The sequence below is a fragment of the Diabrotica undecimpunctata genome, chromosome 8 (assembly GCF_040954645.1).
Source record: "Diabrotica undecimpunctata isolate CICGRU chromosome 8, icDiaUnde3, whole genome shotgun sequence".
NCBI lineage: Eukaryota > Metazoa > Arthropoda > Insecta > Coleoptera > Chrysomelidae > Diabrotica > Diabrotica undecimpunctata.
In genome coordinates, this window is record NC_092810.1 from 73,985,478 (window position 1) to 74,005,537 (window position 20,060).

A 20,060-nucleotide genomic window follows, 5' to 3' on the forward strand; every position below is an offset into this window, starting at 1 on the left:
GAGTTTTGTATATATATATATATATATATATATATATATATATATATATATATATATATATATATATATAATAGCAAGAACTCCTAATTACTCTTTAATCATACTATTTTTGTTTTTTTTTTCTGTTCTCTATGGATCTCAAAACACACCATGAAAAGATGTCACTAACAAAATTTTAACTTTCCAACTAAATTTTAAAATGTATATTGTCCATTATTTTAAATGTTATATTTTATATGTGTGTTTTTAATGTTGAGTGTCGTAGCTTTACAAAAATAATCTCAACGACTAGTAAGTTGTAATGACAATTTGAGATATGTTGTAAATATTTACACTTTCTTCTAATTAGTGTCTTGAAGAACAAATAAAAGAATTCCGAAAGCTCGACCAGAAGTCAAAAGAGTGTTTCTATAACATCGCGGCCAAACCTACTGACTGCAGCCCTAATAAATTGTGTTGTTTGTTTATATCGACAGTCAATAATATCCAGTATTTCTTGTATATATATATATATATATATATATATATATATATATATATATATAATGTCATCGACATATTGGTGATTTTCAGGCCAGCCAGGCCAGTCCTTCACGCGCTCTCCTAGAGCATAGTGCTGTAGGGGCTTTGCTTTCTGCTTTAGACTCTGTGGCTGAGCTTTCATTCGACTATAACCTGAAGTTTTGTTTTGACCATTGTTGTCATTTTGTAAGAAATATCTTGTCTTTATCAAGACAAAACCACAATCTACAGAGCATCCAGCGTATTTTTAAGGGTTTAAGATCCTTATTTTCTACCCCGAGACGACATATAAAAGGATTTTAAAACTTAAAATCCTAAAACTTAAAAGCAATAACTTAAAAAAATAGGAAATAAATTTAACATTTTAACAACGTTCAAAACAACAAATACATCGAGATCTATTTTATCTAAAACGTGTGACACGTGATTTATATTCTAAAATAAAATACATATAAAATCAGAGTTTGATGGTAATATTAAGAGTAAAAATAAATGTAAGACCAAATACTTACCATGTTGAGATAGTATCATGGGGTTTTTTTCCTCATGATTTACTATTTAATTGGATCACTGACAGTAGAATTTTACTGCCATTATTGCACGTGGTTGTCTTTTTATAGACAGATCACATACTATGGTTTTTAGGAGAAATTCTTACGCTAAAGTTGATTTCATATAATCGAATAAACTATCTTAAAAAAGTCGTTCTAAGAACGCAACTCAGAGATATTGGCAATACCATTTTAAAGTTAACTACTTTAAAATGTATTATATATGTCTGAATTGTCAAGATAAATGAGTCAGATAAAATTAAATTATTAGAAGAATTTTTGACCAAACAACAAAATCCAAATTTGTTTAGTTTATCAATGTCTCGTATTTTGAGATCGTTTTCCGAATTGGAAATCGAAACGTTAAATAAACTTAATTTCAAAGCAAAATTGTGGCTTATTTCCAAGTGATTTAAAACTGCAGATATTGTTTTAACCTTCCGTGACTGGCGCGGGGACTCACAATCAGTGGTAGCAAGTTACGGAGTGACAGTCCGACGCCAGTAACAATTACATAGTAATTTCACAGATAAACATATTGAAAGATTTGGTATATATTCTTTATATTTTATAAAAGGTAAAAAATAGTATTCTGAAAATTGTTTTAATTAAATAATAATATAATTATCCTGATGGCATCATGAAAAAGAGCAAGAACGACTACAGCTGCTAATGTTGGACTGTCTCAGTGAAGATAAATATAATGAAGAGGTAGTAAAAGTGAACGAAAACAACAAACACAGTGAATAGGATATAGTAGTAACGCAAGAAATATATTCTGATTCTGAGAATGAAATTAAAGATGAGGACGTAAAAGTCAGTCCTTTAGAAGTACTTCACTTATTTTAAAATAATGAAAAAAGTAAGTAGGCATAACACCCTCTTCCACATTTCTAACAAGGGCAGTTAACTTGGCAACTGGTGTGCCGGGTGCCAAAGGGGTCGTTAAAAATAAAGACATCATTTGATATTTTGAGGCACTTTTTCAATTATGAAATGCTCAATGCAATTATAGAATTTACTAATACTCACATCCGAAATAATAAGATTAATTACATCCTTCAAAGAAGTACAAAAGAAGCAGACTTAAATAAAATAATGTCCCCTATGGGATTACTTTATTTGGGGGGAGGGTACTTAAATTCAGCCGCTTAAACGTTGATGAAATATGGAATAAAAACGGAAAACGTATCAAGCAATTTCGTCCAAAAATTTCGAAGGCTCGCTTCCAGTTCATGCTTTAACATATAAGATTTGATGATACTCATTCATGATTCGAAAGAAGGAAAGTTGATTCGAGCAATTTTTGACTCATTTCATAAATGCAAATCAGCTTACACTCCGTATAAAAATGGATTCCCAATAAGTATGGACTAAACCCAATAAGTATGGACTAAAAGTATACGCTTTAGTAAATTCAAAGACATATTATACTACCAATTTAGAAGTGTACACTGTCAAATAACCTATTGGTCCATATGATGTAGAAAATTCAGGACATGGAGTTGTTTAAATAATGGTTGGACCACTTGGGAATACCAAACGAAATGAAACATGCGTCAATTGGTTTTTCACAATTCCTTTGATAGGTACACTATTAAAAGATTTTATTCTCACCTACTTAGGAACTATACGGAAAAATAAACCAAAATAACCTCTTCAAATATCCAATCCGCAAGGTCAACCTATAGGATCAAGCCTGTTTTCCTACGATAAAGACATAATATTGGTGTCGTATACTCCTAAACAACAAAAAAATGTAATCATGGTTTCAAGTATGCATCATAATTATAAAATTGATACAGTTACAGGAAAGCCTAAGATGATTATTGCTTAAAATAATAATAAAGGTGGAAATGACACTCTAGACAAAATGTGCGCTGAATATAACTGCGCTCGAAATACGTTAAGATGACCAATGGTTATTTTTTATTCTATGCTGAATATGGTTGCAGTGAATTCTTTGTAATTTTTTTATTTGAAAAATTCAGGAAATAGGAAAATATTTTTGCATAGACTTTCATATCAGTTAATCGAAAATCTTATTTGTTTTTGAGCAATGCAACCTAACATTTTAGAAACGATAGTAGGAAGAATCAGAGAACTTTATGTCATTCCAGTTGCTACTCCTGTCCCCAATCCAGAAAATCTTCAAGGCCGTTGCAGTTTTTGTAACAAGGAAAACAAATTGACCAACACGTTTCTCGTGTAAAAAATATGCCAAATTCATGTGCTTTAACCTGTGTATATGCAGAATATTATTCTGATAATATGGTTTAAAGGAATACCTAACTTAAATTTTTTAATTTTTTTTTGTATATTTACATTTCTTGATAGTAAAATAAATATAATAATAATTAAGTGATGCATGATTAAGTTTACATTCAAAATAAAGGCCTTAAGTTATTTTTATTAGAATCTATGGGAATTAACAAATTAGAAAATACAGACGTAATTCTGAGTGACCAACTTGGGATAAACAGTTCCCCCTCCTTAACTAATATTGTTAAAGACTATAAAGTATAAACATACAAAAAATAGATCACTTGAGAAAGACACTCTGCCGAAACAACTGTAGTGATAATAATAAAATAAATTTTGTGGAAGTGTTGAAAACACAATGCTTGTTCATAAAAAATGTCACATCTACTATATATTACGTTTTCACATGCAAAAAAGTTATGCGAACTCATAGTCCCCTCCACTAACGGTGTACAGAAAACGAGCGCCAGTAACTGAAGGTTAAATACAGAATAGTTATATCGTTTTCTTTTTAAGATAATGTTAAAAGGCACATCTAAATTATGTACTATGGTTTTATCTAAAATTGCTAATTATTTTAAAATTGCAGCATTAGCTTTTCTCTAAAACTGTTTTTCTTTAAAACGTTTAAAAATAAACATAGTATTTAATTTTTTAACTACATCTCATTTAATCTGACTATTGTTTTTCCTTATTTTATTATGTTTATTCTATTTAAAAGCTATACATTTCTAAAAAAAATTGCAGCTATTCTGACGAACTTTTTAAATCCGTTTGCCGTGGTGAATCGATCCACTGGCTTTTTCCATTCGGTAGATATGCTTACATGTCCTGAAGTTTAACAATGTCTAGCCTTGTTAAACACTTGTCTCCAAACTGTTTTAGTCAGTACTGTCTGTGTCCAGTTCTTTATTTCCAGTATTGTTATATCTCTTTTAATTGCCGTCGTACCTTAGTCTCCCTTTTGGCCTTTGTCCTTCTGGTATCCCCTCCGTTAATCTTCTTTGAGCTGTATTTTTAGCTTTCCTCAATACATGGCCGTATCACCTTATCATCTGTGCTTTTATTATTCTTACAACATTTTCTCCCTTCTGTATATTATCTATTTCAAAATTCATTAATGATCTTATTTCGATTAATTTGATTTTCTTGGGCCACATAATCATTGTAATAATTTTTCTTTTGAAGACCTTTAACTTTTCTTCTCTTTTATAAGCCAATTTCTGTTGCGTATGTTACTGTTATTCTTTATAATATATTCTCAGTTTGGTATTTTTACTTTTAGTATTTTTTACCGTATTTGTATTCTTTTATCCCTTCTGTTTAGTTCTATTCCAAGGTATTAGTTCTATATTCCACTTGGATGGCTCTATCATGGCGTTTATTAGGTCAAGGTGAATGTATGACTGGCCAAGTCCGTGATAATCAATTTAAGATATTTAAGATGGCGGTACTGGTATACCAATGCGGCGGTATTATTTGTGCTGTTTTCATTTTCATTGTTTATTTTATTTTATGGTGCCTCTTTGATTTGTACTCATTGTTCGCTTATATTGTTTTCTATTGGTATTATTTTAATTCTTCTGTCTAGCTAACATGTTTTCTAACGCTTTCTTTTTCCAATTTTTTATTTACTATTGTGGTTCTTCGCTTTGCTGTCTTTCTTGTTGTATTATTTTTATTTTTATTCCAGCTATGACTATCTAGTGATCTTAGTCGGCATTGGTTCTTCTATAGGATCTGATCTGATCTGAAGTTCTGTTTTTTTTTTCGGAAGTTTAGAGGAAGTCTAGGGGTGGCACCAATTGTTGCCAAGATGAGAGAGCATAGGTTTGGTCATGTATAACGGAGAGACGTTAATTACTTAATACGAAGAATTGCTGATCTGTGGGTTCCTGGAAGTAGCAGGAGAGGAAGACCAAAAAGACCTGGGGGAAGACGCTTAGGCAGGACACGTCGGTAAAACGAATTAATATTGATATGCTCAAGATTATGGAAAAATGTAATTAGGAAGGCCAACCCCGTACAGGGGTAAAGACAAAGAAAATGATAATGAATAATCATTTTAAATTTACAACTTTATTTTTTACTTCCTTTTGCAGTATAAATTCTGTTCTTCTATATTTTTACTCCCTTCTATTGTAGGATACCAGATTTTGTATTCCTTTGTATCAATTATGCGTTGTCCTTCCCATCTGGTTTCTTGCATACAAGCAATATCTACTTGATAGTTCTTTAGTTATTTTGCTTTTTTCCGTTTTCCTGACGTTAAAAATGTTTTCATTCACACTCCATGTTCCTTTTCAAATTTTTTAGTTTTTATTGTTATTTTTAATTTCCCTTCTTCTTTATACTATTCTCTTGTCTTTTAGCTTAACGTTAATTTTGTTATTTGGTTTTCATCTGGTTTAACTAATTTTTTGACATATTCTTTATGAAATCAATTCTCTTAAATGCTGTTTGTTCTTGTTCTGTTATTGGATATATTTCTGAAGTAGTTTTTTACCCTTTTAAACACTTTAGTTTATTTGGTCTCTATTTCGTCTTAGTAGTACCATACTTTATTACCTTTTACCGTGTATTCTCCTTATGTTATTCTTTATTTTTTATATGGTGCCATTTTCTTGCTTCCTCGCCACTTGAAAATGATAAAAAGTGCTCTACGTTGTAATACTATTTCATTCAATACTTTTTCATTTTTCTCTTATAAATATATTCGTTACTTTAATTCTAAGTAATTGCTCTTTAGTACTTCCATTCGTTTTGTAGCTGTAACTAATTCTACACATACTGGGGCTACTAAGTTAAGTTTTACTTGTTTACGTATTTCTATTTTAAGTTTTGTATTTTCTTTTTTTACCAATTTGTTTTCATCCTTTATTTACGCCGCCGTGTCTCTATTTTTATAGTCCAATTTTTTTTTCGATTCGTATGTATTTATATATATTTTTGTATATCTTGATCATATTGTATGTTGTCTTCATCCGATTTTCGTTCCGTAATATTATGATTCGTATTGTCTTCTTATATTCATGCTTTTAAAATGTAACGATTTCTGATGTAGTTTGTACAAAAATTATAAAGAACTAGAGTTTCCTAATGAACTAACTTTCTCAAAATTTATCTTCATAAAAAATTTCTTAATTTAGAAAAGACAGATTTTATTTTATACTGATGTTTTTCGATGGTCATGTAAACTAAAAAAAAATCTTTGTATTTATTTACTTCTGATATTGTTTTTACAAAAGTTATAAAAAACTAGAATTTTCGAAAAATTGTCTATGAAAAAATTTCTAACTTTAAAAAAGACAAGATTTATTTTTTAATGAAGTTTCTCGATGGTCATGTAGACTATATTAAAACAAAACGTTTGCAAAGCATTTTTTGGAGTGTCTTCTGTTTTTTTTTTGTTAAATAGCGTCCCTTTTTATTTTTTCCAAGTTTTGTAAATTGTAGAATCTCTTGTATCTGTAATTTTGGGTAATGTAATTTTTTTTAGTTTACTTAACAAATTTAATTTGCATATAATTGTTATAAAATAGGTCATCAGAATATAAAATAGAATATTATCATCAAAAACTTAACAAATATTTTTTTAAGGTACAACCTGACTTCTTTAAAACTATATCAGATTGTAGATTTATGGGAAAAAGTTTTAATTGTCCCGATCTATTTGTGCCTATTTTCACGGAAGAAGGAATTTGTTATTCATTTAATATGCTGGACAGGCACGACATCTATAGAGAAAAAGTGTAAGTTTTGTAAGGTACTGCTTTGTTTATGTTTGTGTATTTTCTGTTTAAATTGATCATCTTTAATCCCGTATTTAAAAATTAAAAATGTTACATTTATATGTATAAATTGCATTTAAGAAAGTTAAATACGAATGACATAAAATCAAACAATATAAAGTTAATTTGTAATAATTATTATTATTCGCACAAAAAAAAAATTAATGAATTAACTATAAAATCGCTATAAATAATCAAACTGATTTAAAAAAGTGGGCACACCACTCTTTAATTAACTAAAACATATCAACAAAATACTACAAAGAAAACTACATCATAAAAGTTTGATAATTTAAGTTAATTATATTATAACAGGTGTTAGTAAATAAGTACAACAAACTTTAGAGGGTGATTCTACATGAAATAATAATGACAGTTTCGTATATAAACGTATGTGTGCAAATGCTTCAATTCCGAGATACGGGATGTAGAAAATTGGTTTTACTACAATAGTTTCTTCAATAAATGAACAATAATAATTATAATGTTTCTTTATCTGGCTTAATAAAAGACTTACGCGACCAGCATGACATGATTCTTCCTGCTGTATCGTATCTTCTGCACCTGTCAGTATTTACAATTGAACTATTCGAACCTAACTTCCCTAAAAAACTTCGTCGCTACCTTCTCAAATGGAAGCACGCTAGCAAAACTTTTTCTTTGGCTTCTCAACTAGAAGTAAGTAAAAACTACGCCTTTCTTCTGCTTTTCAAATAGAAGCAGGCAAGACTTTTTTCTCGTTTCTCATTTGGAAACAAATTTGAAGTTCCAATTTGACTTTGATTAAAATAGTGAACTTCATTAAATTCAGTGCTAGTGCATAAAATATGACAGAACCGGCTCTTATCAATAAATAAAGAAAAATTTAAAAGTTTTCGTGCTCACTTAGAGTAAAATACTGACTCGGACAAATTACAGGGTTGCTGGTAATACAGGTATAAGTCAATCATTCTATCTAACATATTTATTTAGTTTAAGAACATTTGTGTATTTGAACAAGCTGATGATAATAATTTCTATTCTATCTTTTAATTATGCACATCATAATATAAAAATATTTCTACCGGTAGTCTCATTTTACTTATTCTATTATCAATTTCCTACAATATTACTAATCCGCAATTTTGCGACCTATTGGTCGCTGGTCCTTCGAGATTTATATTTATTTTTTATCTACCAAATGTAGGAAGGTTGAAATATAGTTTTACTAATACTCATTTTTAAACGTTGAACCCGCTACCCCATCATTTTCCCTATACAGGGTGTTAAACTTTTTCATACAAACTGACGATTTATTTATTGCTCTGAAAAGAACTAAGATATGCAAATAACATTTGGTGAATTTACGGGTAGTTATTACGTATAATGGTAATAAATAAAAAAAAATGGTACGCCACGGAGATATTTCAAATAAAAATCATCTTAACGCATATTTTTTATTTCTTTGATGCATAATCAAGAACTATCTAAAACAATATCAATAAACCAGAATAATATTAGAGAATAACACTAATAAAATTTTAAAAATAGACGCAAAGCTATACCAAATGTTCAAAATGACCTCCGTTAGACGTTCCACAAAATTCACTTCTTCACTTCATTTTTTTGTCATATTTGAGCAAATATTCCTCGTGTATTTCTTATTGTCTCACAGTTAGCTGTAATTCAAGTCTTTAGATCGTTAACATATTCGACGAGAACGAAATAAACTATGAACTTGAGAAAACTCCAAATACAAAAATTTAGCGGATTTAAATCTGGCAATTGAGAAGATCAAAGTTTTGTGCCTTCTCTACCTATCCAATTTGAATATACTTTGTCTAAGTGATTCCATAAATAAATGCTAGAATAAGCTGGTATACCATCCTGCATGAACTAAAAATGTACTGGGATTTTTCCATTAATTTTTATAAAAATGTTGTCTCAGATGTATATAAATTTCTTTAAAACGAGTAGATAACTCTTCCTGTAGGTAAGATTCGCCTGTTAGTCATTGTAGGTAGGAAATATGGACCAGAAATATGGACCAATTAAATGATCATCAATTACTCCAATCCATATATTTACAAAAAAACTGATGCTGCAAATAAGGTTCGAAAGTTTCATGTGGATTTTCTTCAGCCCATTAGTGATTGTTATGGAAATTTCTAGGTAGTAGAGCTTGCATACGTTGGTTATAAAACCATTTCAATTCGTGTTCTTTAAGAATTTTAAATACAGTGAAGTTGCTTACTTTCAATATGTTGGCAATTTTTCTAGTAATTTTTTCAGGTGATCCTTAGTTAACTCGAGAACTGCTTTTTCTAGTTGTACAGTTTGTACTTATCGACGTCTCCCGCAGTCAGCCGGTTGTTTCCTAAATGTACCATTTTGTCGACAATTTCCATTACTTCGACCATAAATAAAACGCATGTCTGACAATTACGCATTTGTGATATTATCTATTCTTTGCGGTAGAAGAAAAATTAATTACTAAAAATAATGTTCTAGCAAACTGAAACTGAAAATAACCTAATTGTGAATATTAGTCCACTAGAAAATGTATTAATAAAATAAAAATACGCGTTGAGATGTTTTATGTTTTGTATAAAACCGACGCCTCATATGAAAAATAAGCAACAAAAATTTTTCAAAAATTAAACTATGAGTTCAAAAATGATTTTGAATTCAAAATATCTTAGTGGCTTACCATTTTTTTCTTTAAAGAAATTTAGACAATTACCCGCAAATCTAAATTTAAAGCTCATATGAAAAATGGAATAAGTGCCACAAAATAATTTTTTATTTTTTTTTAATTTAGTAATGGCACCAGGAAATTCTTTTAAGTGCGACCATTTTCTTCTTTTTATTTCCTTATAAGTGGGTATACAAAACATCAATATGAATGTATCAACTGTATGAAAATTGACAGGCATTCCATGTCAAGGTGGACAACTGCGGAATCCAAGATTTACACACTTATTCTGTAGGTAAAACATGAATATTCCCCAATTTTCAGATTAAAATTTGCAAGATTTACACACTTATTCTGTAGGTAAAACATGAAGATTCCCCAATTTTCAGATTAAAATTTGCAATTTAGCTCATACGGTGTTGGGGCTTTTTTGTAAAGTAATTTTTTGTTAGTTTAGGTGTTTCATTTTCTAATCATGATATATAATTGTGTACTTTGGAAGTTGCCTATGAAAATAAATTACATATGTATAAGTTGTGTCTATTAATATAGTGATAACAGTGATAATAATTTTATATAGTGGCAGTGAAACAAATTTAAATAATAAGTATAATACAGAATATGAAAATACAACAGGATAAGTCACTGCCACTCTCATTGTCGTCATCTTTCTATTCCGATGAAGAATGATGAAGATGATTCATGATGAAGAAAAAGGAAAAATGTATTGCTGTGCACAATTGCATTCGATGCGCATTTATAAATTTGAGTTTTATAAACAATAAACTGTTTTTAATAATACACATACCTTCAATGTCATTTAATTCTTGAAGGAATACATCTACCACGTGTTCAACGATTTCATCGCCCTTATATATCTGAACACATATGAGCTCTCATTGAGTACCTATCCATAATGGTTGGTAATTGCTTCAACCATGCGTCAACTATAGGTTCGATAGTGGAACAGAAACTTTTAAAAGCATTGTAAAAAAAATAAAAATGATTTTCTTGGCAAGTGTGATTGCTTGGAGGATGAGCCAAAAAATATTTACTCTGAGCCAATCTAAATTTTTTGTATTCCTCATTTTTTTTGTTTTAGTGGGTACCGTTTAATATTTTTTATTTCTAAGATATTGTTAGTTTGACAAAAGTTAATATCTCCTATCTTTTTTACAAAACGCGATATCTCCACACATGCAAAACAGACACATGGCTATATTTTGTTAATGCAAATCAATAAAAATAATGTTACTTAACGTTACAGCACGTTTTTACGTCTCTTGAAAATTTTCGAAAAGTGGATTTATGCAGTTTTGTAAAAAAGCTCCTCAATTCTATTTATAAATCCTATTTTGGATTTTACTATTTGTTTGGCCTATATATGATCAGGAGCAGTCTGCAAAAGGAATTTCATAAATTCAGTGTAGTTCGTTTGGAATGGTGTCTTTGATTGGCGGGACAAGAGACTAAAGTTTTTGTTGGAAGGTAAATATTGTCTATTGTAAAATAGAAAAGGTTTCGTATGAAAAGGGTCTGAGTCTTTGGGTCGAGATTGAGTAGAAGTTTGATGTCTGAGGACGCTCCTGTTGATATGATTTTCGCGGCAATCGTTTTGGATGAGGGCTTGTTTTAAACTACAGAGTTCAGCAAGTCTACTTGCATCATTGCAAAGGCGTGTTGATCTAGACAAGTGTAATATTGACTAAATTAATTTGGGTGGTAGGTTTATAAGACACCTAACTCTCACTTATGGCTCCATGTGCCACACCCCGGGTAACTGCATTAGTCTGCAGGCTAAACTAAGTGAGGGTAGCCAGATATGGCGAAAATTTCACCGAGTGATTACCGAGTGATACCCTGATGAAGGGCAGCAGCGATCATCAGTACCAGCTCAAGGCGCAAAGGGAATGATCCTGGATCGGCTTAAAACTGGACTACCACAAGCATGACTGGAGCAGTTTGAATGGTTGTGGTACTGCGATGGGAAGGCAACGGAAAACCACCCCATAGGAATTTCCTAGAATAGTTATCATGGCAATACACTACGATAACAAAAACATTACTGATCATGGTGATCGGATCCCAACACCCGGCAGGGGAGGATTCACACAAACAAATAGTAGGGCCTCATGGTCGTCAGCCAGCGAAATCCCTACGGCCTAAAAAAGGAAGCAAGTCCTTAACACCTAAGGATTGGAACTTGAAATGTATGAAGTATGTACGAGAGCGGCAAAACTCATAACATTGTAAAAGAGATGAAAAGATTAAAAATCGATATATTGGGAATTAGTGAAACACACTGGCAAAACTCTGGCCAATGCGATATACTTGGATATAAAGTTTACTATGCTGGAAACGACACAACACATCATAGAAACGGCACCGCAATAATAGTTGCCCCACGTATTAAGTCGCCAGTAAAATCTTTCACTCCCCATTCAGATAGAATAATGCTTTTACAAATTCAAGCAACACCGGTGAAGATTAACATATTACAGGTATACGCGCCAACGGCAGATAAAGATGAGGCAACCAGCGAAGAATTCTATGGACAACTGGGAAGCCTGATGAAAATGACAAAAAAACATGAAGTAACAATAGTGATGGGAGATTTTAACGCACAGGTTGGCAGAGGCAAGGTGAATGAGATCGTGGGTAACTTCGGCCTAGGAGAGAGAAACGATAGAGGTGATAGACTTATATGCTTCTGCCAGGAATATAACCTGCTATTAAGTAATACACTCTTCAAGCTCCCCAAACGTCGACTTTACACATGGAAATCCCCCGCTGACTCACCTGACAACATCATAAGGAATCAGATTGATTATATAGCAGTACCAACAAGATATAAAAACATGATAAAATCATCAAAAATGTACCCAGGTGCCGATGTTCCTACGGACCACAATCTGTTGGTATGCAGAATGGTCATGAGAGTAAAACGGCTCGAGAAAAGATCTAATTTAAACACAATTGATATTAAGAAACTCACTAACCCAAAAACCGAAATAAAAGTACGAGAACAACTAGGAAAGAAAATAAACGACATTAACGAGAACACGTCGGACATAATAGAGAGATGGGATAAATCGAGGGAAGCAATCCAAACAACATACGCCACTCTATTAAAGCGTGACAGACGGAAGAAGAAAGAATGGATGTCTGATGAGATAATGGATATGATGGATGAAAGACGTAAATTCAAGAATAAAAATGAAGAAAAATACCAGCAGATCCACAAAATCATAAGAACGAAAATTCGAGAAGCCAAAGAAAAATGGTTTTCCAACGAATGCAGGGAAATAGAACAATACAAACGAAAATACGACAGTTACAATGTGCACAAAAAAATAAAATCAATGACAAACAAGAGGAAATTCAATAAGTCACCCAACAGCATAAAAGATGGCGATGGAAATCTTATCTCGGAGCCATCAACGATCTTAGAAACATGGAAATCATACATAGAAAAATTATTTGCATCTGACAGGACTGATGATCACCTATATGGAGAAGGAGAAACAGGACCTTCAATCCTTAAATCGGAGATAGAAGATGCCATTGCAGCACTAAAAAACAATAAGTCAGCAGGTCTGGACAATGTACCCTGCGAAATATTAAAGATCCTATGTAAATCAGACAAACAGTTCCTTGATAATCTAGTTGAACTTTTTAACAACATATATAATAGCGGTAAAATCCCGGAGAACTGGCTGCAGTCAACATTTATTACAATCCCGAAGAAACCAAATGCCCAGATCTGTGATGACTACCGGCTTATAAGCTTGATTAATCATGTCACTAAAGCGTTCACTAAGATCATTCATAGAAGAATATATGATAAATGTGAGTCAAATATTGATAGATCGCAGTTTGGCTTTCGGAAAGCACTTGGAACTAGAGAAGCAATTTTCGCTCTCCAGGTGCTTATACAGCGGTGTAAAGACGTTGATAAGGACGTGTATTTGTGCTTTGTGGATTTTAGAAAAGCATTTGACAATGTCAATCATGAACAATTGATAGATATTCTGCGAAAGACAAGTATTGACGACAAGGACATTCGAATTGTGGCAAACCTATACTGGGATCAAACAGCAAGAGCAAAAATTGGCAACGAACTCACTAAAAGTGTGCAGATCAAAAGAGGTGTCCGTCAGGGTTGTATATTATCCCCACTCCTATTCAATATTTATTCCGAAGAAATATTTAATAAATGTATGAAAAATGCAAATGAGGGCATAAAAATAAACGGCGAGTTAACGAACAATATAAGATATGCCGACGACACGGTGATCCTTGCCAGTACCATAGACGAATTACAGCAGGTAATGGAAAGAGTTTATTCAGTTAGTGAGGAATACGGCCTGAGCCTCAACTTCAAGAAGACAAAGTGGATGCTAATAAGCAGGAAGCAACAGCCTGCTCGACAGGTACGGATAAGTAACATACTAATTGACCATGTAGAATCTTATGTGTACCTTGGCACCAACGTAAATGCAAAATGGGAACAGGCCACAGAAATTAAGGCGAGAATAGAACGAGCTAGAGCAGCATTTAGCAATATGAAAAAGCTCCTCATAAGCAGGGATTTGTCTCTTCCCCTAAAACTACGTCTAGTTAAATGCTACATTTTTCCGATCTTACTGTATGGTGTGGAGGCCTGGACGCTGACGGAGACGCTCACGAGAAAACTAGAAGCATTCGAAATGTGGGTGTACCGACGCATTCTTCGTATATCCTGGACCGAACATGTCACCAACACAGAGGTAATCCAAAGAATCGGAAAGGAGAAAGAAATCGTGAATACAATTAAACAAAGAAAGCTTGAATATCTAGGCCACATATTAAGACACGATAAGTACCGTCTACTGCAATTGATTGTCCAGGGAAAAATAGACAGTAAGCGAGGGCCAGGCAGGAGAAGACACTGAGGAGAGGAAATCGGAGGAAGTGGTTCGGGCTCACATCGGTCGAACTATTCAGAAGCGCCGCAAATAAGATCAGAATTGCCATGTTAATAACCAACGTTCGCAACGGACAGGGCACTTGAAGAAGAAGGTAGGTTTATGTGGGTAAAATTTCAATAAACACAGTGATGAAAACCTTGAGATTGGTTTTTCTTTATGATAACGTCGAGAAATGGTAGGAATGAATCAGTTTCCACCTCCATCGTGAACTAGATACCAGGATGTATGCTATTCAGATGGATTTAAAAAGACACCAAAGTATCCTTGTTATGGGTCCAAATGACAAATGTATCGTCAACATATCGTAGCTAACATGTGGGATTGAGCATTGATGTAGATAGTGCTCGAGTCTCGAATTTTTTCATAAAGATATTGGCAATTACTGGAGATAGTAGGTAGCCCATTGGGGCACCATTTATATGCCTGTAGAATTAATTTTAGCAGATGAAATAAGTGTTTTTGTTGGGAAATAAATATTGTCTTTATTCCTTTTGATTCTAGAATTTTGTCGATTTTGTCAGTGACACCTTTGATGTAAGGAAGAAAAGCTTTTATATGACGGGGGGCTAAGTCTTTGGGTTGAGATTGAGTAAGAGAATGTCTGTGGATGCTCCTATTGATGTGATTTTCGCAGTAACCGTTTTGGATGAGGGCTTGTTTTAAACTAGAGAGCTCAGCGGGTCTACTTGCATCATCGCAAAGGCGAATTGATCTGGAGACAAGCATATTATTAACTTAATTTATGTGTGAAGGGAAATGATGAGAGTTGGAATGCAAGTAACGATTGGTATGGGTAAGTTTTCGATAAACAGAGTTATGGAAACCTTGGGATTGGTTTTTCTTTATTTTAACGTCGAGAAACGGTAGGGAGGAATCAGTTTCTACCTCCATCTAAAACTGGATACTAGAATGTATACCATTCAGGTAGGTCTGAAAAGACACCAAAGCATCCCTGCAGTGGGACCAAATGACGAATGTATCGTCAGCATATCGTAGCCAACATGTTGGTTCCAGCATTGATGTGGATAGTGCTCGGGTCTTAAAGTCTTCCATTAAGATATTGGCAATTACTGGAGATAGTATCAAGCCCATTTATTTGTATGTAAAATTGATTTTGGAAGATGAAATAAGTGTTGGACATACAATGTTTAATGAAAGATAAGTGTTTTTGCTGGATACTGTATTTAGTTTTCAGAATATTTAGAGTTTCGTCTATAGGAATGTTTGTAAAGAGGGCAACAATGTCCAAACTTAATAAAATATCTGACGTTGAGATAGGAATAATTTAGATATGCGAATTATTCGGACACCTAATAACAGATTAGTCACTACCTGGTATAGAAAAAACAAATGGTTAGCAACCGTTTCTTAAGTTACCATTCGACACACCCAATCAAATATAAACTTAACCTGGTACAAGCCCTCAGCCTTAGAGTACACATGTTGACATACCCGCTTTACAAAGAAGAATCTCTTAATCTACTGAAGTCCGTTCTCATAGATAACAAACCACAAAATATGCTTCGCCCTCGTACTTCCCACAAATCACGAACAAGCTTAACAAACTTTTCGAAAACATACCTGTTAAAATAGCCTTAAAAACACCAGAACCTTAGGAAAGTTATTTTTTGATGACAAAAACTCCACTGGCCCCTCTAGAACAAACTAATGTCGTCTATCATATACCCTGTGCAGAGTGCAACTCCTGCTATTTGGCCAGACCAGCCGCTCTCTTCAAGGTCGAATAACGTCCCACAAAAGCGACATTAGGATTTCTAAACCATCTTGTGCCCTTGCACAACATGTCATTTCAACTAAACACAGTATCGATTTCACGAATACCAAAATATTGTGCAAACAACAAAATTATCACAAGCAATCCATCCTTGAAATTTGCCAAATTCTAAAACATCCAGCTTACCTAATTAAAAGAACCGACATCGACAACTTGAGCCAGATATATCACTCTCTCATCATACAAAACAAATAAATAAAAAAACTCTTACAAGACATGAACTTCATTCCTATTCTTCTTTATTTTTTTTTTAACTAATACTTCCAAATTGATCCATTTTCCATTGAGTATAATATATTTAATAAAGAAAAAAAATAAATAAAAAACGAATTTCTTTAAAAAAAAAAAGGTCGGTCCCTTTTCGTTTACCAATTCCCTTGATAATCGTACCTCATTGCATTCCAAATAAACACATGTGCGAAAACAAGCCACATGTTAAATTATGACATTCTACAACGGATAGAAAACAATCAAAAAGATTAGTGTGGTTTGACCATTGAAAGAGCTTAAACAACATCCAAATGAAGCCAGCGGTCAAAATAAAAAAAATCACCAACAAATAATATAAATGAACAATAGTGCTCATAGGTATACAGTTTTTATTGTGTTTTTTCTTTCTTTTTTCTCGTTTAGTTGGTTAAGTTTTAATGTTAAGTTATCGAAGAGTTTTTATAACAACTAAAAAAACCTACACATTGTTTTCGTAAGTATGAACTCTGTTCGTAGTTTACTTATATTCTAAGATCATTTCTATTTGTAGTGAACTGATAATGCTTTTAAAAAAAGAATAAAAGCGCAACGTATTCAAATAAATCAATAAAGCAGTTGACGACTTTCATTTGCCAATTATTTACCGATCAAACCTCTACAATTCAACCATTGAATAAATTTTAAATTTAATTAACGGTCGATATACATATATATATATATATATATATATATATATATATATATATATATATACAGTAGGACCCCCATAATCCGGAGCTCTATTAACCGGCGTTCCAATTAACCCGGGTGACAAAAAGGACATGTAGAAAGAATGGAAGAAGGCGAAATACCAAACAAAATATTCAAACAGATGCCAGTAGGAAAAAGAACAAGAGGAAGACCGAAACTGAGATACTTAGAACAAATAGAAAATGATATAACAACCTTAAATATAAAAAACTGGAGAAAAAAAGCACGAAACAGATCGGAATGGAGAAGAATCCTAGAACAGGCCAAGACCCAAAAAGGGTTGTCGAGCCAGTGATGATGATGATGATGATGATGATGATGATGATGATGATGATGATGACAAAAAGCATAGGGCCTGCGTAGCGCAAGCGGAAGGATGCTTGCCTCGCATGCCGGTAGTTCGGAGTTCGAATCCTACCGCCGACAAGAACAACTAGACATTTTTAAAAATGTCTATAGGCCCCAGGTGGACTCAGCCTGAATAAAATGAGTACCTTGGGTAAAACCAGGGGTAATAATAGGCGGTTGAGGCGTAGCACTGGCCATGTTACCTTCCTTGTATACCGTAGGCTCTAGATATAGCAGACTACCCTGCTATACTCCCAAAGCCGCGAGCGGTATAAAACGGGAGACTATTATTACAAAAATAAAATTTTATTTTTGTTATTTTTTATTATTATTGCGTATAAGTGTTTTATACGCAATACATATATTTTATATGTATGTATAATACGAAAGATTATTTTTTATTTTTAACAGTTAAGTATGTACATAATTGTTACTCAAGTAAATAAATACATAATGAGATAAAATAAATACAAAAACACGGCAAGTGGTTTCGTACGAATGGGTTTCGTCAACATCGACCTGTTCAAACCTTCTAGGAACAAACATGTTTAACGACTTTCTCAGAAACTCAGTCAGACCTGTTGTCTACAGAAGAAAAACAATTCAGTTGTGCTATAGTCTCCATTTAAGTAATATCTTACGAAATGTCGCAAAAAAGTGTAGTAGTTTTAACGCTTGAACAGAAATTAAACATTATAAAACGTGTTGAAAAAGGTGAAAGTGTGCAAAAATTGGACAGTGAATTAAGAATTGCCGAGCAAACTGTTCGTGATATTTTAAAGAAGAAAAAAGATATTTCCGACTTCGTCTCATCAGCGGTGCAAACAATGTGTCCTCAGAAAGCAATGAAAAAATCTTCATCAAAAGACTTAGATGAAGAAGTCTACCAATGGTTCATTCAAAAACGTGCTGAGGCAGTTCCTATTTCGGGGCCAATGGTAAGTTCAAAGGCTATATGGTTTCATGAAAAATTGAAAATTAAGGAGCCATTCTCTGCTTTCCAAGGATGGCTACACAAATTCAAAAAAAAGACACAAGAATTTGAGCTGTTTGATTACTCGACAATGCTCCTTCCCACCCAGCTGAGTCGACCTTGACGACTGAAGATGGACAAATGTTTGTTCATTATCTTCCAACAAATGTCACATCCCTGATTCAACCGATGGATCAAGAGGTAATATCCAGTTTAAAGAGAAGATACAAAAAATATTCCTGAGATTTCTCCTTGAAGAGAATAACAGCAAAGAGTCAATAAAAGAAATTTTAAAACAGTGGACCATAAAAGACGCCATCTTTTCAGTCTATGAAGCCTGGCTAAACTTACCCTCCAAAACATTGAAACTTTTATGGGGGAAAATATTGGAACAAGATGATGTTGTACAAGAAACCTTAGAAGAACTGGAAACAGAATCATTTCTTGAAATTTCCAAAGCTCTCCCGGATTTCATTTATCTTGATAGGTATGGCATGAAAAACTGGCTGGAAAATGAAAGAGACGAAGAGGGATTTCAACAACTCAGTGACAACGAAATAGCAGATCTCCACATAAAAGATGGGCCATCTACTTCGTCGCAGTTTGATTACGAAAACTCGAGTGATGAGAACGAAAATTCGCTATTCGTTACGGAAAGAAAAACGATAAAACACAACCAAGCATTGGAGGCAACAGAAATTCTACTAAATTATTTTAAACAGGAGAACGCTGATTACAACAGAATTCTCATGCTACGGACTATGAGAACTGATATTAGAAAAGAAATTTTTAATAAACAAACTAAAGTTACTGATTTTTTCTCCAAATGAAAATTCAATATGTACATAGGTATGTAAAACAGTATTGTAAATTAATTATACATAATATATACATATATGTATGTACATACATTTTATTTATTGTATGTACATAGTTTTCTATACATACATACCATAATTTAATATACACATGTAAGTGCATACATATGTGAAAAAACGTTTGTTTTTTAATAAAAGTGCTTTTTCAGGCATCTACTATATAGAGCGTGTTCACGTTTGTAATGGGATATACTGGGATTAAAACTTTCTATATGCGTATCAAGGTTTAGAGTAAATTTTCTTGCTCTTACAAGCCGCCTTCACACATCCATCTTTTTTAGAGCAGATAGTAGTAGACTATTGAAACACATTTTGTCTAATGCATGCTTTCGCTAA

The 20,060-nt window shown here is 32.8% G+C and overlaps 1 protein-coding gene across 1 annotated transcript in view; it reads left to right on the top strand.

Annotated features, from left to right (window-relative positions):
* The window catches only part of LOC140447700 (pickpocket protein 28-like), a 162,023-nt gene that overhangs the window by 53,684 nt on the left and 88,279 nt on the right, over window positions 1-20,060 (top strand). The window contains exon 5 of the mRNA XM_072540498.1: window positions 6,936-7,087. Coding sequence (XP_072396599.1) covers window positions 6,936-7,087 — 152 coding nt within the window. The remainder of the gene's footprint in view (window positions 1-6,935; window positions 7,088-20,060) is intronic.